The sequence below is a fragment of the Lolium perenne genome, chromosome 3 (assembly GCF_019359855.2).
Source record: "Lolium perenne isolate Kyuss_39 chromosome 3, Kyuss_2.0, whole genome shotgun sequence".
Taxonomy (NCBI): Eukaryota; Viridiplantae; Streptophyta; class Magnoliopsida; order Poales; family Poaceae; genus Lolium; species Lolium perenne.
The window spans coordinates 216,575,801-216,602,607 of record NC_067246.2 but is presented as its reverse complement, the minus strand read 5'-3'; the positions used below and the strand labels follow the sequence as shown (position 1 = coordinate 216,602,607).

At 40.8% G+C, this 26,807-nt stretch overlaps 3 protein-coding genes across 5 annotated transcripts; 1 reads left to right on the top strand and 2 right to left on the bottom strand.

The window, feature by feature from the left end:
• Positions 1-302: 302 nt before the first annotated feature.
• On the bottom strand, positions 303-4,941 carry LOC127343352 (uncharacterized). The gene is made up of 3 exons (XM_051369468.1): positions 4,218-4,941; positions 3,272-3,839; positions 303-621 (listed from the first exon to the last, which is right to left on the bottom strand). Exons 1-3 carry the CDS (start codon positions 4,829-4,831, stop codon positions 460-462), a joined length of 1,344 nt encoding a protein of 447 aa, XP_051225428.1. The 5' UTR covers positions 4,832-4,941; the 3' UTR covers positions 303-459.
• Positions 4,942-5,035: 94 nt separating this feature from the next.
• LOC127343351 (beclin-1-like protein) lies at positions 5,036-12,136 on the top strand. 3 transcript variants are annotated; one of them, XM_051369464.2, is made up of 12 exons: positions 5,036-5,174; positions 5,279-5,557; positions 6,399-6,594; positions 7,819-8,177; positions 8,292-8,462; positions 9,297-9,421; positions 9,598-9,646; positions 10,247-10,405; positions 10,546-10,628; positions 10,790-10,861; positions 11,238-11,387; positions 11,715-12,136. In XM_051369464.2, the coding sequence occupies exons 3-12, from the start codon at positions 6,441-6,443 to the stop codon at positions 11,893-11,895; spliced, it is 1,503 nt and encodes a 500-aa protein (XP_051225424.1). In that variant the 5' UTR covers positions 5,036-5,174; positions 5,279-5,557; positions 6,399-6,440; the 3' UTR covers positions 11,896-12,136. The 3 variants fall into 3 exon arrangements, with proteins under 3 accessions (XP_051225424.1, XP_051225427.1, XP_051225425.1); XM_051369465.2 differs by having other exon boundaries at positions 5,044-5,174; positions 5,270-5,557; XM_051369467.2 differs by lacking the exons at positions 11,238-11,387; positions 11,715-12,136 and adding an exon at positions 11,015-11,213.
• Positions 12,137-14,350: 2,214 nt separating this feature from the next.
• LOC127339806 (wax ester synthase/diacylglycerol acyltransferase 6-like) lies at positions 14,351-19,434 on the bottom strand. Its single transcript, XM_051365617.2, has 8 exons — positions 19,113-19,434; positions 17,778-18,015; positions 17,128-17,192; positions 16,193-16,255; positions 15,384-15,470; positions 15,090-15,305; positions 14,872-15,009; positions 14,351-14,690 (listed from the first exon to the last, which is right to left on the bottom strand). The coding sequence occupies exons 1-8, from the start codon at positions 19,386-19,388 to the stop codon at positions 14,514-14,516; spliced, it is 1,260 nt and encodes a 419-aa protein (XP_051221577.1). The 5' UTR covers positions 19,389-19,434; the 3' UTR covers positions 14,351-14,513.
• Between the last annotated feature and the right edge of the window lie 7,373 nt (positions 19,435-26,807).

Below are 26,807 nucleotides of genomic sequence, written 5' to 3'. Positions count from 1 at the left end.
AGTCTTGAGCGCCAATCTCTATCCTTAAAACAACATATATTACAAGTAAAGTGGGATCAGTCGCCAGTCAGCGTTTAGAAGAAAACAAAATCAGGCAATAGCCAGGTGAAACCCTGCGGAAGTGGCAGCATACCACTTAGTTGACTGTACTATTGTATTTGCACAAATTAACTTCTATCATGATAACGATTTTATAAAGGAGTCAGGGATTACAACCAAAAGTCAGCTCCAGGATACATGAATGTAGAAGTGCTTGAGGCGGAAGCAGCTCCAAGTGATAACACAGCAAAAAAATCAGGGAGTAAGAGTAACAAATATTATACATACAGAGATCACATTAATTTCCAGTGCCAAGGCAAAATATTTCTGATCACATTACAACAAATACAGTCAAACAGAGGAGCTCAGACATTGTATTTTGCTTTCTTAGTAATAGTAGTCGTTATTTATTACTACAACTCACTTCCCTCCAGAGTTGGGCTTCGCAAGCAGCTTCTTCGGAAGTTTATCCAGTGGGGTTGTTTTCAGAAGGAAAAGTCGGGCTGCACGCTCTTGTAAGGTTCCGCCACATTTTAGTCCACGAGTCTGGAGCTCCAGCTTAAGCTTCTCCATGCCAAGCACCTAGATGACAACAGAGTTGATGAGCCACATGATATAAAGAATTATTTCAGACCATAAAAAGCATACAATCTTCGGGACTCCCGTGAAATGTGTATAAACAATACAGGATTTAGACAAAATAAGCAAAACATCTGAAGATGGTAAATAGATTTGACCTAATGAACATACGGAGGACATTAGAATGAAGAACTGAGACCAAGTAGTAAGGAGCTGGTTGATGTCTATCATGAACCTCAGCTCACAACTGGTCAAATAAAATACAGTAGATTGCACACATCTTGAAGGAGATGAGATGGTAGAATATATATGAGAGAAAACTTGGATGACAGAAAGACTGATTATTCAATTATTTCTTACTCCCTCCGTCCAAAAATATGAGACAGTATTAAATTCGGTTGTTCATTAACTTATAACTTAAACTATAATTTGTACTTATAATATATCCACAAAATTTGTAATAAATATATATATAATTAAAAAGATTTGCAAGACAAATGCAACGATACCATTTATACATTCTGAAACCATATAATGTTGCATATATTATTGGTCAAAGTTGTGCATCAAAGAACGTACGAAAATGGCGTGCCTTATATTTTGGGATGGAGGGAGTAATTCTAATCGCTTGATCTAGCTAGTTATGTGATGCACAAACTATTATAAAGGAGAAAATTGCTTATTTTCCCCTTAGAAGCGCTCAGTTTGCTCAAATTGCATCGAACAAACACAATTTGCTTATTTGTCAGCACACAAACACAACTTCTAGCTTCCATGCCCAAGGGGCAAAGGGCATCCATTGTGCAAAAAGACATTCCTGCCCTCAGTAGCAAATAAGAAAAAAAAGGTGTAACAATACGACTAACCAAATAACTATTTTGATTAGAAACTACCCCCTCCTATACATAACAAGTGTCGGAGATTTAATACTAAGTTAGTACAACTTCTGTACTAAGTTTCGACGCTTATAATGGATCGGAGGGAGTACATTTTTCTAAGTTCAAAACAATTTTCTAGAACTATTTACATTTTAAAGATGTAATTCCTTTAATGAAAAACTATTTGATCGCTGCAAAAAATAAAGAAGGTGTAATAATACAACTAACCAAATAACTATCTTGATTAGGTACTACCTTTTTCTAAGTTCAAAACAATTTTCTAGAACTATTTGTATTTTGAAGATTTAATTCCTTTAATAAAGAACTATTTGATCCCTGCAATAAGATAAAGACCTATTTGATTTTCTTGTAAATATGACTCACTACAAAATCATATTGGATTGTTTAAAGTGTTTGGAATTGATTCAATATTTACTTTAGCCACATTATTTTCCTCCAGATTACAATTCCGAAAATCCAAACTATATCTTAGCTTTTTGTGGGCCCATGCTCCACACATGACCTTCTTTTCTTTTCTATTCTTTCCTAGCTAATCAGATGTCTTAAATATTCAGCCAATCACTAATCTATTCTTTCTTTTTTTTCCCTTTGAATCCCATCTGTCAGATGCTTCTTCTACCTCAAAAGTAAGACATAGCAGCAAAAAGCATGGCAGTACAGAACATAATGTTCTTTTCTCCTTTTTTTAGGAGGTGGAGCGAGGGTAGTCTGGGGATTTAGACAAAATACTGACATGTCACATGTATATGACGGTTAGGGGAAGTTCACACATGGAAAAATAACAGCAATGGTATATAGACAGGAAGTTGTGTTTACGTGATGGAAAATCAGAAAAGAGTTTATTCGATGGCAATTCAGCAAACTGAGGGTCAGTACGGCATAAAGAAGCAATTTTCTTACTATAGAGCTGACTCAACTTGTGATCAAAGACTTCAAACTCTAAAATCCAATCTAAATAAAACAAACACTATCCTGGTCATAAGTTAGAATTTCTAAGTTGAAATCTTAAAGATAATTTTGTAATCAAACTAATGGACAGCACAGACAAGATGGAGAAGGTAATTCGTGCTGCTGTAACTGCAGTCCATCCGATGAAAATATGCCAGTTCAAATGATTTATCTTCATTGCTACTACACGAGCTCATTATGCAAGTGGAGTACTAATTATATATGAGCTTCTACGCCAGTTGGCAGCTGCTTATGCATCCATTTGACACGATTAATGTTTAGCACTTTTTGTAAGACAAGTTGGGCACACAATAGGCTGAGCTAGTGATTCTAAGGGTAATGTGAAACATGTTGAGTCTATTAGACAACAAACTATCGTGGTCAGAACAACAAATGCTATTTGGATGGTCTGAAAGTCATTTGATCTTTAACTCCTGCTTAAGTGAAATTGGGCCATCATTGTGATAGCTGACCTGGTGATTCTAAGGGTAATGTAAAACACAAACAACATATGCTATTTCGGTGGTTTGAAATTCATTTGATCTGAACTCCTGCTTAAGTGAAATTGTGCCGTCATTGTGATAGATGACTGATTATGCTATATTATTACTACTACTAATTGATCCTAACAATTGGCTTTCGACAAGTTGCTGAATTTTCACGAGAATCCAACTGTCAAGAGCAAATCACCTTTTAATTATGACAACATCACTACGCTACTACCTACATGCCTGCAAACAGTTATTATGTAACTATGGGGAATTGGTGATAAATATGTACCAGGAGCAGCAAAGAACACAACATACCTCCAATTCTGCAGCTGAACTGAATGCTGTCAGATCCACAGGCTCCTCTGGCAGAGGAGACTTAGTATTTACATCAGCAGATTCTTCCACTGGAGGCACCTCAGGGTCATTAGGAAGTGATGTAGCCGAACCGGTGTTCTCCACATCTGCTTTGTCATCAGTTTTGAGAACTTCTTCTGAAAGGGCACTCACACCATTCTCAGAAGTTCCATTTTCAGAAGTGTTCTCAGGAGCAGGCTGATCCGTCATTCCCCCCTCACACTCTAAAGTGGGCAACTCAGACTCACACCCTGATCTAATTGTTAATTCAATGGATTCCTGAAGAGCATTTCCATTTTTCTCCGAATCACTGCTATGGGACTTTTCACCCGAGGACTCTCCTTCTGAATGTGACCCGGAAACTGAAGCCAGATCAACCTTGTCATCCTCACTTTTGTTGGACCCATTTGAGCAATTCCCATCATCAAGAGCTGCAGGTTTTGCATCTGCATCCTCATCATCATCCACATCACTGTCACTGTCACTTTCACTATCGCTCTCATCGTCTGCTACCTTCTTCTTGCCCATCCTAAAATAATTTGATCAAATCAGATAGTTAGCACCACAAAATAACAGTCCACACCACTCTTGAGTGTAACATGCTTGATTACATTAGCTAATAATAGGCAGATTCGCAACCAGAGAAAACCATTTTTTGCACCCTCAACAGACTTAAATCAGCAATAACTATGTAAATTTCACCACAAATAGAACATAGAGTATAAAACGCCTCCAATATATGTTCACCATATAAAATAAAAAATAGAACCTAAACCATATTCGGTTACAATTTCAGATGAACTAAGGTTGAAACAACATGCATCAGTTTAGTCAAATTATCACAATACTTGGTGTACAGTTGGGCATAACAGAACAAGAGATAAGTTGTTCTTCTACTAGCACTCACCAGATCTTAAGCTTCTTGGCGTCCCGCGGCTTGTTGACAGCCTTCCTCTTCCCAAGCGACGCGCGCACGGACTCCTCCACGGCATTGACGCAGCTCTCGGCGTCCCTGCGGTACTTGTCGAGGTACTTGTCGACCTCAGCGGCGCTGACGCCGCGGCCGCCGCGGCCCGCCTCCTTGGCCTTCTTCCTGAGGAAGTCCTCGGCGAGCCGCTCGAGGCGGCGGTCGGCGGCCTCGGCGCGCCACTCCTCGAGGCGGCGCTCGGCGTTGACGTGGCGGAGCCTGCGGCCGTTGATGTCGCGGCAGGCGTCGAAGTTGCTCGTCTTCTTCTGGCCCGCCTTGGAGGCGGCCCCGCGGAGGAGCGAGCCGAACCCGCCCTTGCCGCCGCGGAGGCGGAGGAGGGTGGTGGCCGAGGGGAACGGGGCGAGGAGGGTGGTGGTGGGGGAGATGGTGCGGCGGCCGGTGACGAGGCGGAGGGAGGTGGGTGGGATGTGGGTGAGGGCGGAGATGGTGTGGAGGAGGGTGGAGCCGGTGAGGGTGGGGGACGGGAAGAGGAGGCAGCGGGTTCGGCCGTCCAGCAGGCGCACCTGGATCTGGTACTGGGGGGCCTCCGCCATGGCGCGCGGCGGTGGTGGTGGACGGAACCCTAGGTTTGGTGCTACTTCTCGGCGAGGTCGAGACGGAAAGGGAGAAGAGGAAAAGGGGTCGGTCAACTTTGGAGATGTATGTCTGGGGCCACCTGTGGGTCTCTTTTAGAGGAAATTGCCGTCGGTATCTGACCCGGTTTCCTTCGGTTCGAATTCGATCAGATTGTCACTGACGTGCGTCAGGAGACTACCCGACCAGAAGCAGCAGAGGAGCAAAGAGAAACAACTTCGCCGGCGCTCCACCCGTCCCAGCGCCGCTGCCTCGCCGTCCTCGGCCTCGTCTCCTCTCCTCTCGGGTGGATTTCCTGCTCAGGTCCTCCTTGCCCCGCCTTCCCCCACCCTCTCTAATCTGGTCTCCCTTCGTCTCTCCCTCGAGTCAGATTATCCCCTTACGCCCGAATTCGTCAGGAATTGCAGCTTGTCGGATCGTAGGCGACGGGGACAGAGGCAGCGCAACCAGCCGGAGGAGACGGGCGCTCACCCACCCTGCCTCAACGCAGACTGCCGCCCCGGTGCCCGGCTGAAACCCTAGCCTCCGCGACATCCGGTAGCCCGGCTCATCCGGCCGCCGACCCGAGCGCGCTCGTCCGGCCGCCGACCCGCGCCCGCTCGTCCGGCCGTCGCCCGTCGCCCCAGCTCCCGCTCATCCGGTCGCCCCGCTCCAGCAACTAGTCAATCCGGCGCGTCCCTGTCAAGGTACGGGGTCTTCTTTGCTCCAGCTCATACCGTCGGGCTACACACCTTGCTTATCAGATTACTGGAGTAACTTACTTACCGTGTTAGGTACACTACGTTGCTGTCTTACACGAGGATACGATTCACTTCCTATTTCTATTTCTTTGCACATGAGCATCATCATCAAACGATACAAGCTGAATCATCCAGCCTGCAGTTAATAACTGCTACGTACTACTCTTATGGTGTTTGAGTAGTAGTTTTTGCACTTAATTTTACACATAAGAGGTGTGCTCGTGCCCTGATAATCTGTTTTCCCCAACAACAATTTTTCCTCTCATTAAGCTTGAAATCTACATCTTTGTTATTCTTATGCCTTTGGTATCTGCATCTGGTCTGGACTCCTGATTTGTTAGGTAAAAAATTAGGAAAAATATATGATGTTTGGTAAATATGTGATTTTCCTCTCAGTTAAGCTAGTACTCTTGTTAAGTTAGCTTATAATAATATTAATAAGATTGAACTATCAAAGAAGAAAAACCTAGTTCAATAAAGTTGATGATTCCTAATTCCTAAGAAGTTTGATTTCTGCATGTATATATATAGATATGCATGGTTTCTTGTCTCTCCCTCTGCATCTCTCTCTCTCTCTCCTATGGCTCTGCGCCCTTCACACTATAGAATGTTATGTACATGTACACCTGATCTTTTCCAAATATTCTTTTACCTGTTTTTTAATGTAGCAAAACTATAATTGAGCCATTTCTTGACGATTATTGCAGCAACAAATGTGATCTCTGTTTTTTAATTGCTACTCTTGTTAATATTTATCATGATTTGGGATATTCTATTTATGATGCAGGTGCGACAACGTCCAGACCTAAGTCCGAGAGTCTGCTGCAACATGAAGCCCAAGGTTGCCGCAGCTGGCGGTGGCGAGAAGGGCCGCAGCGTGGACCCATCTCTGCCGCGGTTCAAGTGCCAGGAGTGCCACCGGGCGCTCGTGGTCGTCGGTGTGGAGTCCTTCCCTGATAGGCTGCCCGCTCACACCAACTCAGGTAACCCCTCCCCCCTGGCACATTCATGCGTTGATTTGTCACCCTTTCCTTTCATGAGCCCGTAGTAATCTAACTGTTGGCTCTAAGTGAGCCGGAGAATTTGGCACATTTTGAATTGTGTGTTAGAAGTGGAGTTTTCTTCTGTAAAAAGGGAGTCTTGTGTCATGTAGGTTCTAATGGAATGCATTATTGGCTTGCCACGTGAAGGCTTCAGTTGTTGGAGCAAATCGTAGGAAATCAATCTGTATCCTTTTAATTTAAGAGGATTGTATCTCTGGAGTTAGTTTCCAAGTTATTTAGTCCTTTCCAAGTTTGTTAGGATTCTGGCCTTAGGCCTTAGGTAATGTACGAGGGCTATTTATGCCTGCCCCTAGACCCTTACGGAAAATCAATAAAGAATCAGATCTATTATCCCCCTCTCTTAAGTTAGTTCTCCCATGCCTTTGTTGCGCGACAACCCCTCCACGGCTGGAGTCGCGCGTCAGAGGTCCAGGGGTTCGGCGTTATATCCCACTACATGCCAGGCAACTGTTTCTGGTTTTTACTTCTATATAGCCGATTTTAAACGAGAAATCTAAGTCTGTGCATCATTGGGTTTTGTTTCTGGAGCCATTTTGTTTGATATGGTAGTGGGACCTATATAGTGCTTTCAGATATCATGGTAGGGACTGTAAGTTTCAGCTCACGAAATACCTTATTTCATGGTGGCAATTTGCTGTCGTTTAACATTTATTTCCTCTATTATTTGACTCGAAACTAGCATATTCTCCATATTGATGGAACATTTAGTTTACACAACATAAGCTGTCATGACAATCTTAACATGTGGTGAACTACATGTATTGGTACATAGTTGAACCCACACAATAATGTTCAGTAAAACTTAAACCAGCAAATGCTTGCATACGTACAGAGGAATACATATAGTGGTGCTTTAAGATGGTTTAATGTTGTTGCATTGATCATGGTGCTAACCATTCCTCATTATGCTACCTGCTGGAATTGGTTCCAGTTGCTAGTCAGTTCAGTATTAAGCTATTTCATTGCTTAGCCGATAACGGTTGGCATTTGCTTTGCTTGCCTTCTGTAAACTGATGCATCAGCATCACAGATTTATATTCAAAGCAAAAGCAGTTTAATTTTCCATTTCCCTGTTTACATTATGATTCTATTTTGTGGTGGTAGTGGTTCTTGACTTATGTATTATGCCATTAATGAATACAGGTATGCATGCATCCTCTGTTCAAGGCAGTATCATGGGAGCGAGCAGGATGGACAGTTCTTACGTCGTGCTATCCAAGCAGAACAAATCTCAAAGCCCTGGAATTCCCCCACGCCCACCAACTGCAGCAGCCCGGCATGTCGAATCTAACCAATCAACAAGAGCAATAGAGGGGTCATATATAATGCTTCCACCTGCTGCTGCTTCCATATACAAGACATCTGCCTCTGAAGGAGGTGATGCACATCTGCCACCTCCAAGTCCTAACTCCACTAGCCCTTTGCCAGGAAACAATTCTGGATTTCACTCTAGTGTGACTGTATTAAAGCGGGCATTTGAGATTGCTAGTTCACAAACTCAGGTAAAGTAATTTGCTTAAGACGTCTTCACATTGAATTTGTGTGTGTATATGCACCTGTTACCGTTTCATGAAATGCAATGGTAACACAGGTGTGCATATGAAATATATTTGCAGGTTGAGCAGCCACTCTGTCTGGAATGTATGAGGGTGCTTTCTGATAAGATGGATAAGGAGATTGAGGATGTAAATACTGACATTAAAGCTTATGATGTGTGTCTTCAACGTTTGGAGCAAGAATCCTACAACATACTTAGTGAAACTGATTTCAACAAGGAGAAACAAAAGGTATCGATCTCTGTCACATAACAACATATACATGTTGGATGTTAATTAATGAGGTCACAAGATTCAGGTTTTACTGTTTTGTCGTTATCCTAGATGTATGCCATAATCATACATTTAGAGAGTTTCCGAATACTACGAAACATGGTGAGCTCCAGTTTCATGCTTTGACTTGGAACTATCATATCAACCAGCGATTGATGAAAACGTACATTTATCTCCTCAAAAATATAAATAAAACGCATTTGTCTTGTGATTCATATTTGATAAAGTATTTAAGCAGCTACTCTCTCTGTTCCAAAATAATCGATGTTCTAGTTTTGTTACCAACATTTAAAACACCGATTTAGTTTTATCACATCCATCATACAATAAGTTTCCAAACTATATAGATTTGATGTTGTGGATATTGATACATTTTCCTATAACTGTGGTCAAACTTAGAGAAATTTGACTTACAACAAACCTAGAACATCTGGAACGGAGGGAGTACATCGCAAACCTTACATGAATATTCTAGGAAGTGAGCTTCAAACTTTACTTTGTATGAGTTATGTAGTTGTTCATAGTGTTATACTTTCTGACACAGCTAGTTACAACCTGGACAAGTAGACAACAGTGTATGCCCTTTATGCTGAACTGATTTCTAATTTCCTATAGATAAGACTAAAAACCTTATTAAAATGTAAGAGAGTTGCTCGGCTTGGGATGAGAAAATGAGGACAAAGGAATAGTTTTTATCTATAAATCAGACATGTAGGGACCGGACCAGTACATTCAGTTATAATCAGTTCATTTACAATAGTCTAGTGTAAGTATGTGTGTTTGCCATCTCAGATAGAGGAAGAAGAGAAGAAACTAAAAGCTGCTATTGAAGAGGCTGAAAAGCAATATTCAGAAGTTACTTCTGAGATGAAGAAACTGGAAACAAAGTCTAAAGAATTTGAAGAACTGGAAGAGCGGTACGTCTTTCCTACACTTTGCCACTTTCGATTCAGATATCATGTTGCTAGTTTTGCAATTTGTCCAGAGGAAGAAGGCTTTTCTGCACAGTGGTTTTAGGCAAATCTGAACTGTTTGGTTTGCTTTTAAGCTCCAACTAGTTTCTGAACAAATCTAATATATCATTTTTTTTCAGGTATTGGCATGAATTCAACAGTTTCCAGTTTCAGCTGACATCTCACCAGGTATTCCTATTACAGGCCACAAGAACTTCTACTTATCAGAATAACAGTGATCCTGTTGTCTTGTCATATTTTGAGGTTTCCTACATTGTCATTGACACGAAAGTTACTACTAGCAAATTCCAACTTATGTACAATCAGACATGCATCTTTTCCAGATCACTGAACCAGGTGTATGGTTTACTTTGTACTCCTTGTTTAATTGCCTAGTGTTTTATCACCTAGGCAAGCTGGGACGTGCACCTGCACCTCTAGCCAACGAGCAACACTTGGTTCTCTCTTAAAAAGCCCAAACGGTTTACACAGTTTTCTCAAGCAAAAAGCAGGGGCTCTGCCATTCATTAGAGAGTTCAACAGAGAGAAGTTGCACAAAATAACTAAGCAAGTCCAGTATGGAAACAGAACACATAAACACTTGCTTACTCCATGATGAAGTAATACACCGAATCTGCATTTCAATGTTTCATACTTAACAAAAAGAACATTGTAACTTTGCTTTCCTTCTGTATGCGCATGCTTTTTTTATATCTGAACTGTTTATCAACATTTTCACCTGATGCTTTGAGTCATTGCCTATAACATATGTCCTATTCCACTTTTCAGGAAGAAAGAGATGCAGTTTTGGCCAAGATAGAAGTTTCACAGGTTCACCTGGAACTGTTAAAGCGCACAAACGTTCTCAATGATGCATTCTATATTTCACATGATGGAGTGATCGGAACAATAAACAACTTCCGTCTCGGTCGTCTCCCTAATGTACAGGTAACTACGCAAACGGAAGATACATCATTGATTCATTCACTGTCATCTGTGCTTCACTTGTGCTATATTCGATCTGTACTTGGAGTACATACAGTTATCGTGTGTACTAACGCCACAAATCTCTTTTGCTCTGACCTTAGGTTGAGTGGGATGAAATAAATGCTGCTTGGGGTCAGGCTGCTCTTCTGTTGCATACCATGGCTCAGTACTTCCCAAAATTTAAGTATCCTTGACACACATGACCTTTTTTTTCAATTTGTTATTGGTGATAAGTGCATATTTTTTATTGCTACGTAACATAAATGATAAATATTACTACCAAGTACACTAAAATTTCTGTAAGAAGAGATGATTTTGCAGTTGAGTTCCTGAACTTCTATCTAGGTACCGGATCAAGATTCACCCCATGGGAAGCTATCCAAGAGTAACAGACATCAACAATAATACCTATGAACTGTAAGCTTTATCCTGGAAATTTACTCCTTTTCTGCCTAGGAAGATATGTAGAGTGACCCTCATAAATTAGATTAATGGTGCTTATTTTATCAAGCATGCCCACATTATATGGTAGTAAAATATATGAATTGAAAATCAATTGCATGTTTACAGACTTGTTAATCAGTACGAAACTGCTTTCACCGAGCATGTGTTATGTCGCTCAGTGTTGTGGAAGACTGGAAGTATATTAAAATGGAAATTCTAAAATCATCATTGCCCAATCTAGGTGCTGGCTGTGTGTGTTGGGTGTTTATTTTTCAACTTTTTTCTCCTCATGTTGAGCTGTGCAATCTCATTATGCTTTGGAAGTAAATAATGCATCATTGGTGTTTAGGTTTGGTCCTGTGAATTTATTCTGGAGCACCAGATTTGACAAAGCAATGACATGGTTTCTGACTTGCCTACAAGAGTTTGCTGAGTTTGCCATAAATTTGGATAAAGAGAACAATGTTCCATTTGATAAGTCATTGAAGCTACCCTACAAGTAAGATTTCTTGCAACTTTCTGGTTCTGGCAATATTTCTGAATTTCAGGGCACTTCAGTAAAGGTTCTCACGTGAGGTGAAATTTATTTTGATGGTCTAAGTTGATTGGCAACCATATAAACATGCTATTTGGTGGGGTGGACTGATTTGTCTGTCATTGTGGTTTTTTTTTTCGTTGGTTCATATAACAATTAGTGTAACTACAAGGATGAGATCATATGTGCTGCGAATGTATATAACAACAAAATTGAAGATATCTTATGCATGCACCACCCTCTGGATTTTTGTTTGGCTTTCTTGTTAATTTAGATCTATTCACTTCACAGGATTGATGGTGACAAAGTAGGGAGCTACACAATCTTCTTAAGCTTTAATAAGCTTGAGAACTGGACAAAGGCATTAAAATATATGCTGTGCAACCTGAAGTGGGTTCTGTACTGGTTTATTGGCAATACAAGTTTCGCGGCACCATCTGCATCTCTGTACTTGGCGCAGTCTCCAAAGTGATGTTAGACACAGACAGAGAGGCACTGACCTTAGAGGCTGAATCGCTGACTGTAGCCGCATGTTGACCAATGGAAGTAACAATGCACATTTGATGTACATAAAAATCAGGCATAGCTAGCCACCTTGTTGCTTGCAAGTCAACAATTTATATGCACCGCATGAGGTCCATTATTATGTATCAGTTGTGCAATTCAGATAAATTGGAATGACAGCAAAATAGTACCGTATAGTTTTAAATCCAGATTACATGTGCACAGTAGCGGAGTACATTCCTATTGTTACAAGCTTGGGTCTGTCAATGGACAGAGCTTCCTACCTGTCAATCGATTTTATGAAGTACAACTTCAGTTCTAGTTGGAAATTTTACTAAAGTTGTGTTTTTCAGAAGTTATATTAGCGAAATAGTTCTAGATAGTAGTATTTTTTTTAGTGTTTCATAATAATAGATATTATGTTTTAAGATTTTGAGTTTTTGTGTTTATAGATAGTCATAGTGCCACGTACAAGATCGCACGGGGATCCTATGATGCGTGCAAAAAAGAGCTACATGTTCACCTTTCCCAACATAGTTATTCTTGACGGTTTTTAAGTATCGTTTAACTGCAAGTGTGGTGAAGAACTAGATTTGTGGTGACTCTGCTTTTACCTTTCATGTTCCACCTTTCATATTCCACCTTACTAGGGATAACGGGCAAGCGTTGTACTAGGCTGCTTAGTGTAAAAGGAATTGTTTATGTTTTCATGAGAACTTCTAATTCTAAGTAATTTATCTTAATGGTTGCTTTGTCTTGTAATTCTTTATTTTTCCATGTTTTCCTGTCATGCAAGGCACTTTTATGGCACAAACCTAGTAGTTATTTGTCCTGCTGATCTTGGGTGAACTAATGAATTGAGGTTGACTGCCTCCTGGATGAACGAAAGAAGGGAAGTTATAGAATGGGGCAGTGAAGGCTCGCCAAGACGAGATCGATCAAGCCCCCACCCCATCAGCACTCTTGACATTAGGATGTGATATTCACATAAGTAGAGGTGGAACCAGGATCGGAAAAAACCCGGGGCCAACTTCATATCAAATGTTGTATAGTTAGGTTAAATCCTAAAGGAAATCAATTGTTTCAGCCAATATGCAGGTAAAAAGTAAGTCTTATACCTAGAGCCATGGCCCGGGTTGCCAGGGATGCATATCTATGCTTTATGTGTCACCACATTTATGAGAGACAGTGAATCCATGAATTCCGGACTTTTTTTTTCTTCATACTTGCTTCAATTTTTTGTCACTTCTTTTTGTGTTTATATTGCCGGGAAGTAAAAGGGTAAAACATTACACCCCCACAACAACACTTCTATGCCACCATTATCAAAACAACCATCTTGTTTCCTTTAACTTGTCTAGTGCAAGGAAAACTTGAATTGTGCCACTCTAGGGTGAGAGAATAAATAACATAACCTTCTTTTTCGATAGGCTTTATTACTAAAGAAGATTTAAGCATTACATCCAGTTTCTGCATAGATAAGATGCACACACTTGTTCAACAATCCAGCCTTCAAAAACAAAATAAAGGCTCGATAAAAAATCATCATCATGTTGCATCGACCTTAGTCCTGACACTATTTACTTTCACATCACTAGGTGCTACAACTATCCACCACACTTCGTGGTAATCACCTATTTCCAGTGACCTTAGATTCCAGAGGACCCATTCATTGACAAGGACCAAGGTTTAAAATAGACACTATTTGTTTGCTAATAGCACCATATAGCATACTTTGACACTCCATGGTAAATTTTAGTAATTTTTCTTGCTATGATAGTATTTGCGAATTAGCATGTTATATCGCGCTAAAATATCATAGCGTTAGCTCGTTATTTTTAACAGCCTATTAATACAAGGGTTTGAGTTTTCCTCGTTAAGAAAAGAAGAAATTTCTTTTTATTTGTTGTGGTGATGAACGCCAATCTGTTGATTCCTCTTCAAATCGGAAGATAATATCGATAATACTGGTAATTTTTAATAAATAATTTATACAATGTTGTTACCTCGTGAAATAATGATGTTAGGCTTCTAAAAAAATTGGAGGAACTATTTTTGTATGTGATTATGTATGTATGAATCTATCACTTTTAGACTGAAATCCTTTATTTCTAGGTTTTATCTTTTCTTTCAAAACGCTATTTAAAATATAGCAAGCTATTACCATGATATGGCGTGCATAGCATTTGGAGGATGTCGCCGCTATTTCTTTTAGCACGCTATTTTAAACCTTGATAAGGACACCCTCCCACCGTATGGAGGCCACAAGAGCACCGTAACGACCTCACCATGCAAGCACATCCTCTATCATCGCCATCATCTACTATGAGAGACAACCTCGACACTAGCAGCGAGGGAGAAGAGGAGGAGGTAGGGGACGAAAGTAGCAATGGCTAGGGTTTCTCCACATCCAAGAGGAGGAACATGTCGATAAGTAATCATGCACTACGTACATAGTTTTTTTTTGTACACATATATACAGAGAAAGCTTTGAACCTCTGTTTCTCCCCCGTATTGTTCACCACGTATGGTCTGTCCCTACCATTCCAGTCATACATCAAGAATCTATTGAATTCAGAAAAAAAATTACTCTGAAACATTTGTCCATACGTCTTTTTGTTTTTGTGAAGCTGCCTCCTTAATGAGCCTGAGAGACTGGTCGAAGTCATCCAGAAGATCATGAGCATCTGGGAACTGGGCTTCGTCAACTGATAGGACTAGCTTGATAATGTTCGCGTAACTTTGATAATGCATAGTTAAGGCCTGTAGTACACATAGAAACCAAGTGATTAACAGCCGTATATAAAGAACATATCACATTTTCCAAGAGAAAATGATCGGTGGTAACCAATGAAACAACTGAAGACATTATACAGTACACAATTTGAGGCAGCAAAACCGAAAGATAGTGAGCCCGATCGGCAAGATGTTGATTGTAACTTACATGTGGATGCCCGTAAGAGCCGGGGGCAATGTAGACGATGGGGTGGCCGTAGAAGACCACCTGCTCGGTTGGCCCGGCGACGTTGGAGAAGGACAGAGTGGTGTTCCTCATCATGCCGTAGCATAGAGAAGCTGCGGCCTGTAGAATATATATGATTGATCAACACTTTCATCCAGGTTACAAAACTATCAATAATCAAGATGAAAACGATGGAGCACCTTAATGCCTAAGATTTTCAATATGACCGACCCGCTCCAGAACGTGAAGACCGATTCCATGGAGCTCTTCTTCCTGCGAGAAACCTGGGTCGCCTTCCGGACGTACTCTAGAGGGTCCTCGTGGTTGGCTATGTGGAATGGGAGTATCATGTAGCCGAGCCGATTCCCCCACTGGGCACCGTTGTTTTTGCCAGATTCCATCATATTAGCCAGCGCCTGCATATAATACGAATTAATCAATTGGCATAATGAAACATTATCAGAGAGGAGGCAGTGCTTGGGAAGGTTCTTTACATGAAGGCCAGGCGTCTTTCTTAGGTTGACAAGAAGAGTGGACCGCACCTTGATGGTCTCGCTGCCACTTTCTCCTAACATAACATGCTGGTTACAACAATCTCATCATAGAAGTAACAAGAAAAAAAAAATACAACCATAACTCAATTTTTTTTTGAAGCTGAACAGTGAGTTTCTTCGCTGCATATTTTTATATTTTATTAATTAAGAAGGGACTGTACAGGCAGTGCTAGAGAAAAGCACTTAGAAGAAAGGATCATACAAAATTATACAAAACTATCTACCCAAACCTTTAGTCCCGCATAAGATTTTCTCTTGGCCTTATGAATAAGGAGATGCAGTTCATCCTTTAATTTGCGCCTGGTTCTATAGAGACTGGGAGTCAGGCATTTGAAGATAAAATCATTACGTGTTGTCCAAATTGATCAGCAAATAAGAATTATGATTTCCACGAAGAAAGGCTGTCGTAGATGTACTTTGATACTCTGTATATAGCTCTGGATATCATTTGGCATAGTCACTTGAGAGAGGTTCCAGGGAGGGCACATGTACGTTCAACATTGTATTGCAAACGGGCAAGTGAAGAGTAAATGATCTCTAGTCTCAAGAACTGCTTCATTGCACATGATGCATGTGTAATCAGTCATAAAAAAATTCTTTCTTTGTAAGAGGGCTCTGGTGTTTAAGCGATTGTGAATTAGCAGCTAGAAGAACACTCTATGTTTATTCTGACAACAACTTTTCCATAGCCATTTGATAGCAGGAATAACAGAATCATGCTTGGTCAAAGACCTGTATGCTGAAGAGACCTTATAGCCTGTCCCATTTACAGTAACCAGCCAGCTATCCTTATCCTGAGACAGATGTGTTGTCTGCACCAAATCTAGTAAATCATTATATTACTCCATAGCTTTTACTGATAAGGGAAAATGAAATAACTCAGCAGTGTTAGGAGTATTGATAACATCCCAGACTGAAAGAGAGACATTCTTGACATATGTGAAAAGGAACACTTGCCCCCATTTGTCAGTCCAAAATAAAATGGACCTACCATTCTGTAATGTGCATGAGGCCATGTCCTTGTAAGTATCCAAAGATTTGAGGCAATCTCGCCACCAGAAGGAAATATCTCTGGCTCGGAGGGGTGGCAAAACAGATTGATAATAAGTTTCCCAGGCAAGGCTCACCCAAGGAACAGTATCCTTGTTATAGAACTTAGAACTTATGTAAATGCTTCATTAATAGACAGTCATTCTGCACTGACAATTTCAAGACTCCAAGCCCTCCCCGATCTTTAGGTCTACATACAAGTTCCCAGGAAGCCAGCTGGTGTTTTACTATCCAAGTCCTTATTCCTCCATAAACAATGTCTCCTATACTTATCACACTCATCCAATACCCATTGGTATATTTTCAAAGTACTCATGGCAAAAATGGATAGTGATGAGAGAACCGAGTTGACCAATCTGAGTTTGCTTCCATAGTTCAGACACATGGCACATGATGGCAATCTTCTTTGTATACACATTATAAGAGGCATGAAGTACTCCTTTCTAGGCTTGGTAGTACTTAAGGGAAGCCCCAAGTAGAGCAGTGGGAGATTTCCTAGCTGGCAATTGAGAGCAGGCGTGTACTGACTTACATAATCCTCTGGTATATTGATGGGGATAAGATTGGATTTCTCATAGTTAACTTTTAGTCCAGTGGCAGCCCCAAAAGTATGCAACAACTCTTTTAGATGTACCAATTGTGAGATATCAGCTGGCATGATGACAAGAGTATCATCTGCATATTTTACAATTGGGTAGTCTGAGGAACAAGTGAGAGAAATAGGTCTTTGCAGGTGCCCAGTGATCAAAGCATGATTAACCAAAGTATGCAAAGTATCAGCAGCAAGCACAAATAGAAGAGGAGAGAGAGGATCTCCCTTCCCGACTCCTCTTTTACATTTCAAAACAGACCCTGGGACTCCATTGAGTAGAACTGATGATGTAGCTGAGGAAAGAATTTGCATAATCCAAGCACACCATTTGTCTCCAAACCCCTTTCTTCTTAGAACCTCAAGAATGAATGTATGATCCAATTTGTCAAAAGCCTTTTCAAAATCAAGCTTAAGCAAGATTGTTTCTTTCTTGGATTTATGACAAAGATGAATATATTCATAGGACCAAGCCAGACAATCTTGAATAGTTCTAGTTTTGATAAATCCATATTGATTTTCATGAATAAGTTGCATGATGACAGTCTGCATCCTATTAGCCAGGAGCTTTGTGATAAGCTTAAGTGTATAGTTGAGGAGGGAAATTGGCCTAAAATCATGCACAGTAGAAGCATCATCTCTCTCTGGCACAAGTGTTATGAAGCAGCTATAAATGCTCTCAAGACATAGAGAACCTTGGTGAAACTGGTTGCATAGATCATAGAAATCCTTTTTAACAATAGGCCAACATTTGTGCAGAAATTCAGCATTGAAACCATCTGGGCCAGGAGACTTGTTGTGAGGGAAATCAGCCACAACATCATCAATTTCCTTTGGGGTAAAAGGTTCTTCTAGAAAATCCAAATTTGGATGCCTTCTTAACAGAGAGGAAATTTCAGTCAAATCAGTAATAGTTTCAGTTTGGCCCAATCTCTGCTTGTAAGATTGAAGTAAAATATCAGCTTTAGCAGAATGTTCAGTCACTGTGTCTCCATTGGGTTTTGAGAGAGAAGCTATGTGATTCTTCCTTTTTTGGTTGGAAGCCATGGCATGGAAAAACCTAGAATTTTCATCACCCAGAGTAACCCATTTGATCTTACCTCTCTGCTTCCAATAGGCCAACTGTTGCTTGAGGAGACTAGCTAGGTGCATTTTCATAGATTTTCTGAAAATTCTCTCCATAGGATAAAGATCCCTAAAATTCTCAATGGCATCCATCAGAGAAATAAGGCTATTTAAATCTTGGATATCGTGGTTAATGGAGGAGACGGAAATGGACCATTTCTTAAGTTCTTTTCTAAGAATTTTAAACTTAGCAGTAATCCTTTTTTCTGCATCAGCATAATGAATGGACTGGTTCCAAGTGCCAGGAAATCTGGGTGTTGCAACCATCTGTTCTCAAATCTGAAGAATTTTTCATGAGGTATGAGCTAGCTAATGCATTTTTCTATGGAATTTATACTACAAGATTTCTATAAGATTAGCTTCTAGCGGCCTGTTCCTCTGAATCAAACAATTTATATAGAATGTTTTTCATAGAATCTAAATGGTAGGTATTTTCCACACGAATCATATGAATCAAAGGAGCCCGTAAGGATTGAGGGTGTTCCAAAATTCGTGTACATCATTTTGCATACACGACCTTATGTTTGTACTGTACATCTCTCTTCCCCCGTAGTAAGAGAAGTGGACGAGCGTACAGCTTAGCTCTGCACACACACAGCCACCTGAACCCCTCTCTCTGGAAGGGACAGCCATGGTTCTCGCTTCTCGGTCAGTTCGTCTCGCTGGTTCCAGCCTCTCCATCCTGTATGTATTTCTAGAACTTGAGAGAAGAGGAAGAGTGCAAAGTGGAGTAATCTCCAGGGCAACGCAGACACGCAGTGCACCAGGATGGTCCGAGAAGACGAACTGGTTTGTAGGTTTGTCCTCAGCTAGCCAACGAAGTGAACAAACGAACTGAACCTTTTTACTCACCGTGGTTAACGAATCAAAACCGACCGATCGCGCCGCGCGTGGGCGACTAATTAGCAACGTACCTGGAGGCTGCAGAAGCGCAGGTGGCGCGCGAGGGTGGCCTGGAGGCCGGCCCGCATGGCCGACAGGTCGACTGCCCCGCCGAGGCCGAGCACGGAGACGATGTAGCAGCTGAAGTGCGGCTCCCGGAACAGCCGCCCCGTCGGGCTCACCGGCTCCTCCACCTCCTCCTCGCCCGCCTTGATCTCCGCCGCCGCCGCCGCAGCCGTGCGCGTCGCGTCGATCTCCAGCGCCGGCTTCCGCATCGCGGCGCCGCGGCGGCGATCCATCCTTCCGCTGCTGCGTGCTTGTGTGCCCGTGGGGCTTGCTGGTCGTTTTTATAGACCTGGAGCAGAACGGGGACAGTGTACAGTCAGGGGTGGAGCCGGGGGGGGGGGGGGGGGGGGAGCAGTGCAATGACGGTCGTGGCGGGGCAGCGCGCCGGTGCAGGTGCGTGGACATCGCGTCGCTGCCGTGCGCTGGTTTTCTTTTTCTTTCGTTCGGGAAACCCTCTGTCTTGGCTTTCGTGTGATTTTTGAGGAAAACTTCCGTGCGAGTTCGGCTGTCGGAAAGTGCAGGCCTGTGGCCGGAGTGAGCGCAACGATCGTCCCATGCACTTCCCGTGCATGTGACGTTGGATTCGCGCCGCACTGTTAAGGTGTACAATGGTTGATAAGACCCGTTTTATCTTAACACGCCACACAATTTAGACATGGTAATAAGATATGATGTATAATGGATTATCTTTTAATCTTATCTTTACTAATCAGATATCCTAAATTTGTGGTGAGAGAAATTATGCTAAAAGATCATTCCTTAATTAAGAGAAGATACACTATTTCCTCCACCTCAGCATTTATCCTACGTGGCACTGCTAAGATATCACTATTGTACATGCTCTTATTTGCTTTCTTTTGTAAAGAGAACAAAAGATTTTGTCTAATCTATCTATTATATTTTTTCGATAAACAGAATATATTAATATCAAAACATACCAATTACATCCAGCCTCTGCAATAACGTAATACCCTAATAACATTACAGATGCACACAACCAACAAAGAGAAAACAAAAACTAAGAACTAAAAGTCCCGCTACAGCATTCTAGCACTAGCAAAAGCAATACATCCACCACCAACACAACACCTGAAATTCAGACTCTCCAAAAGCGACAGCTCCAAGAAGAGAACAGTGCACCAGCGCCGTCATCGCCCGATCAAAGATCTTAGGTTTTCACCCTGAAGATAGTCTCCGCTCTCAAAACAATGCTTTCAACAAGGATATTGCCAGGCACAACCAGTTAAGGCCAAACCTTTGGGTTTTCACCCTCAAAGGTAAGACTCCGAACTTCACATGTGATGCCTCCCCCATTTTCATACCACTGCTGTGAAGCCCGAAACACCAAGCAAGTCCCTCAACAACGCAGAGACTTGAACCTCCATTAGCTAGTTCTTCAATCCGGCCTACATGATATTCTCTTCTTTTGACTTCACCATGGACCAACTGTCACTTGATGTCAACACAGAATAGAGCTTCGCGCAGCTCCCTCTAGAACCAAACGGTCGGAATAAAAGCATGGGTGCACACGACCGAATACCACCGATCCAACAAACTCCAGGCAATAGAAGCATTGTTACATTCGTCGGCGGCACCTTCCGGAACTCAACACTTCAGCCAGATCAAGAAGGGCAGACCTCCGGCAGGTCTTCATCTTCGCCCAAAAGAGACCTGATACGTCTCCAACGTATCTATAATTTCTGATGTTCAGTGCTTGTTTTATGACAATACCTACATGTTTTGTTCACACTTTATATCGTTTTGATGCATTTTCCGGAACTAACCTATTGACGAGATGCCGAAGGGCCAGTTGCTGTTTTCTGCTGTTTTTGGTTTCAGAAATCCTACAAAGGAAATATTCTCGGAATCGGACGAAATCAACGCCCAGAACCTTATTTTTCCCGGAAGCTTCCAGAGAGCCAGAGAGGGACCAGAGGGGAGCCCTGGGGGCCCCACACGTGGTGGCGGCGCGGCCCAGGGGGGCGCGCCCCCCTAGTGTGTGGGACCCCCGTGGCCCCTCCGACTCCGCCTCTTCGCCTATTTAAGCCGTCCTGCCCTAAATCTTCGATACGGATTGACGAAACACCAGAAAACCTTCCAGAGCCGCCGCCATCGCGAAACTCCAATTCGGGGGACAGAAATCTCTGTTCCGGCACCCTGCCGGGACGGGAAAGTGCCCCCGGAAGGCATCTCCACCGCCATCTTCACCGCCATCGCTGTCTCCATGATGAGGAGGGAGTAATTCTCCCCCGAGGCTGAGGGCTCTACCGTAGCTATTTGGTTCATCTCTCTCTTTGTGATCTAGTTGAATATCATCTATGTGTTACTCTGGTGATGTTATTAAAGTAGTCTATTCCTCCTCCATGATGTAATGTTGACAGTGTGTGCATCATGAAGTACTTGGTATAGGTTATGATTGTGAACTCTTGTAGATTATAAAGTTAACTATTACTATGATAGTATTGATGTGATCTATTCCCCCTTTCATAGCTGATGTTGACAGTGTGCATGCTATGTTAGTACTCGGTATAATTGCGTTGGTCTATCATGCACTCTAAGGTTACTTAAATATGAACTCCGGATGTTGTGGAGCTTGTTAACTCCGGCATTGAGGTGCTCTTGTAGCCCTATACAATGAATGGTGTTTGTTATCCAACAAGAGAGTGTAGAGTAGTTTCAGTTATGTGATCAATGTTCAGAGTGTCCACTAGTGAAATTAGGATCCCTAGGCCTTGTTTCCAAACATCGAATCTCCATTTATTTACTGTTCCACTGCATGTTTACTCGCTGCCATATTTATTTCAGATTGCTATTACCACTCATACACATCCATATTACTTGTATTTCACTATCTCTTCGCCGAACTAGTGCACCTATACATCTGACAAGTGTATTAGGTGTGTTGGGGACACAAGAAACTTCTTGTATCGTGATTGCAGGGTTGCTTGAGAGGGATATCTTTGACCTCTTTCTCCCTGAGTTCGATAAACCTTGGGTGATTCACTTAAGGGAAACTTGCTGCTGTTCTACAAACCTCTGCTCTTGGAGGCCCAACACTGTCTACAGGAATAGAAGCGTGCGTAGATATCAAGCTATTTTCTGGCGCCGTTGCCGGGGAGGTAAGGTAAAAGGTATTCACATCCTCCGACTACTAAGCTATTTCCTAGCACTGTTGCCGGTGTGCGAGTGCTCGAAGCTATTTCCTTTAGATCCTGCAATTGCATCTTTTTGTTTCTTGTTTTTATTTCACTAGTTAGGCATAATGGAAAACAACAAAAAATTTAGTGAGCTTTATAATCTTTTTCCTGAGTTAAGACATGGATTGTTTGATGCGAAAATTAAAAAACCTATGGAACCTTATTTGCATGCTAGTAGCAATGTTATTAGTATGAACGCAATTACTGCTAATGTTATGGAAAAGTCTAAGCTTGGGGAAGCTAGTTTTTATGATCTTTTTAGCTTCCCATCTTTAGGGGAGAAAAATTGCTCTGATAATACTTTATCTCCCATATGCGATAACTCTAATGATGCTTGTGATATTTTAAATCCACCTACTGAAAGTATTCCTTTCAAGATACCCATGAAAATTATTGAACATGTTACGGATAACCGCTATGAAGGAGATGGAACTGTCCATCTTGGAGATCATTTACTGTTTTTGCATGAATTATGCGGGTTATTCAAGTGTGCAGGTATCTCTATGGATGAAGTGAAGAAGAAACTATTCTCTATGTCGCTGTCTGGTAAAGCGGCGCATTGGTACAAATTGCTGAAGAATGGGGACTCTCTTGATTGGAAGGATATTGTGCCTCTATTTTATTCTAAATACTATCCTCCAAGTGAAATTCACAAAGACCGAATCCGCATATATAATTTCTTGCCTCATGATGGAGAGAGTATTGCCCAAGCATGGGGAAGATTGAAGTCTTTAATGCTCAAATGCCCCATTCATGAGCTTCCTGGTAATATCATCATTGATAATTTCTATGCAAGACTTTCTTTTCAGGATAAAACCTTGCTGGATACTACTTGTTCTGGATCATTCACGTGCAACAAAGAAGATTTTAAAAGGGACCTTCTTGATCGGATTGAGGAGAACGCTGAAGATTAGGAGAACGACAAAGGTAGAGAGTCAGGTATAAATTATGATTATGAATGCATTGAAACTTTTATGGATACTGATAAAATTCGAAATATGAGTGCTACTTATGGTCTTGACTCTCAAGTTGTTGCAAATCTTTATAAAGCTTTTGCCTCTCATTTTGAATTGCCTAGGAAGAATTTTGATAAGTATCATGAACCCTTTAAAGATGCTTGCATGAAAAATGAAATTGATATTAATGATTGCAATAAACATGCCCAAACTTCTGGAAATACTATTTCTTATAAGCATGTTAATTTTTTTGGAATGCATAGACCCTGTGGAATCAATCAAATCGAAGATGAATATTGTATCCATCATATGAATGAAAAAACTAGAAAGTGGTCTAGGGCTCTAGATGATCTTGGTAAAAAAGTTTGTGCCCTCTATCCTTTTATTTGTGAACTTTGCCATAGAGTGGGTCATTTTAATTTTGAATGCTCCTCCAATGATAATTCGAACCCCATGACTGCTGCAAATTTGTATTGTGATGATGAAATTACTCCTAATCAGCATGATGAACTTAATTTATTTTTGTGGTGTGAAGAGTTATCAAGAAAAATCTCTTTGCTACATATGAGTGATCTTGATATTGATGATGTCCTGCATGGGTGTTTTTCTTATTGCATTGATAATTTTCATACAAATACTTACATACAAAATATTTTAGAAGATGTCACTTTGCCAAAATATGATAGGACCGCTGTGTGTTTTGAACTTATTAATAAAAAGGAGGAATCCTCCCAAGTTTCTTCTATTGTTTCTGGAAATAAATCAGGTTATGTGGAGAAGCCTCCTTTCAAGCCTCTTCCTCCTAAAGAAGGGAACGAGAAGAAGGAAGAGAAGAAGAAGAAGAAGAAGGGAACGAAGAAGAAGAAGGGAATGAAGAAGAAGAAGAAGGGGAATAAAGAGAAAGAGGTAACGGCATATCCCCGCGTGTATGAGATAACGATAGGTAACCGTAAGTATGTTGCTCCTAATGATTATTATGATAATGAATCTGAGTACAATGATCTTTCTATGCCCTTTACCTACATTAGTGATCATGATTTGAAAGAGCACACTACTTTTGATATTGAAAATCTCTGGAAAACTAATTCTGAAAATGATGATGTTAATAATTGCCATAGTATCAATACTATCCATGCTTCCTCCCATAATGATATAGAAAGTTCTAAGCTTGGGGATGAGGTGTTTGAAAATCCTTTTGCTACTGATCATTATATGTTTGATACATCTCCTTCTAGTAACAATGATGGTATGGTCACAGATGAACATACTGTGAAAGATAACTATTCTATTTCTTATGATGACACTATGCCTCCAATCTTTGATGATTATTATAAAGAATGCTATGATATAGGTTGTAACTATCCTTATGAAACTTGTCATAGTTATGATTGGCTTGCCAAAAAACATTCCCTTAGTATGCAACTCGTTTACCATGTTCAAATTCTTGATAATGATCCTGCTCCAATTACTATTAATGAGAAGAGTTCTTCTTATGCCAAAATTAATGATACGTTTATGCATATGAACCATGATAAGAATGTTTTAAGTGATGGGTATATTGTGGATTTCATCAATGATGCTACTGAAAGTTATTATGAGAGAGGGAAACATGGTTATATGCATCTTAATAATATTAAGTTTCCCCTCTTTATGTTGAGAATCTTGAAGTTACTCGTGTTTTATCTTCCTTTGCTTGTCACTTTGTTTTTCATGAATTTATTTGTGTACAAGATTCCTTTTCATAGAAAGTGGGTTAGACTTAAATGTGCTTTGAATTTTCTTTTTGATGCTCTCTTTTGCTTCAACTATTATTTCTTGCGCGAGCATCATTAAAATTACTGAGCCCATCTTAATGGCTATAAAGAAAGCACTTCTTGGGAGATAACCCATGCTTTTATTTTGCTACTGTTTTGTTGTGTCTTGGAAGTTGTTACTACTGTAGCAACCTCTCCTTATCTTTATTTTATTGCATTGTTGTGCCAAGTAAAGTCTTTGATAGTAAGGTTGATACTAGATTTGGATTACTGCGCAGAAACAGATTTCTTGCTGTCACGAAATTTAGCAGCCCTGTCTGTAGGTAACTCAGAAAAATCTGCCAATTTACGTGAGTGATCCTAAGATATGTACATAACTTTCATTCAATTTGAGCATTTTCATCTGAGCAAGTTAAGTGCCCCAGAAAAATTCGTCTTTACGTACTGTTCTGTTTTGACAGATTCTGCCTTTTATTTCACATTGCCTGTTTTGCTATGTTTGATGGATTTCTTTGTTCCATTAACTTTCAGTAGCTTTGTTCAATGTCCAGAAGTGTTAAGAATGATTATGTCACCTCTGAACATGTGAATTTTTGATTATGCACTAACCCTCTAATGAGTTTGTTTTGAGTTTGGTGTGGAGGAAGTTTTCAAGGATCAAGAGAGGAGAATGATACAATATGATCAAGGAGAGTGAAAACTCTAAGCTTGGGGATGCCCCCGTGGTTCATCCTTGCATATTTCAAGAAGACTCAAGCATCTAAGCTTGGGGATGCCCAAGGCATCCCCTTCTTCATCGACAACATTATCAGGTCACCTCTAGTGAAACTATATTTTTATTCCGTCACATCTTATGTACTTTACTTGGAGCGTCTGTGTGCTTTTATTTTCATTTTGTTATTCTCTGAATAAATTCATGCTTGTGTGGGAGAGAGAGACGCTCCGCTCGTGCATATGAACACATGTGTTCTTAGCTTTACTCTTAATGTTCATGGCGAAGGTTGAAACTGCTTCGTTTATTGTTATTTGGTTGGAAACAGAAAATGCCTGATATTGTTTTGGATAATTTGATACTTGGCAATTGTTTTGAGCTCTCAAGTAGATCATGTTTAAGCTCATGCATCATGTAGTTTGAACCTATTAGTGCAGAACTACCATAGAGCTTGTTGAAATTGGTTTGCATGATTGGTTTCTCTAAGGTCTAGATATTTTCTGGTAAAAGTGTTTGAGCAACAAGGAAGACAGTGTAGAGTCTTATAATGCCTGCAATATGTTCTTATGTGAGTTTTGCTGTACCGGTCAATACTTTTGTTTGCTTCAAACAACCTTGCTAGCCTAAGCCTTGTACTGAGAGGGAATACTTCTCGTGAATCCAAAATCCTTGAGCCAAAAAACTATGCCATTTGTGTCCACCATACCTACCTACTACATGGTATTTTCCGCCATTCCAAAGTAAATTGCTTGAGTGCTACCTTTAAAATTCCATTCTTTGTCTTTGCAATATATAGCTCGTGGGAAAAATAGCTTAAAAACTATTGTGGTATTGAATATGTACTTATGTATCTTATTTCTTAATAAGTTGCTTGTTGAGCGATAACCATGTTCCTGGGGATGCCATCAACTATTTCTTTGTTGAATATCATGTGAGTTGCTATGCATGTTTGTCTTGTCTGAAGTAAGGGTGATTTATCATGATCAAATGGTTTGAGTATGCATATTGTTAGAGAAGAACATTGGGCCGCTAA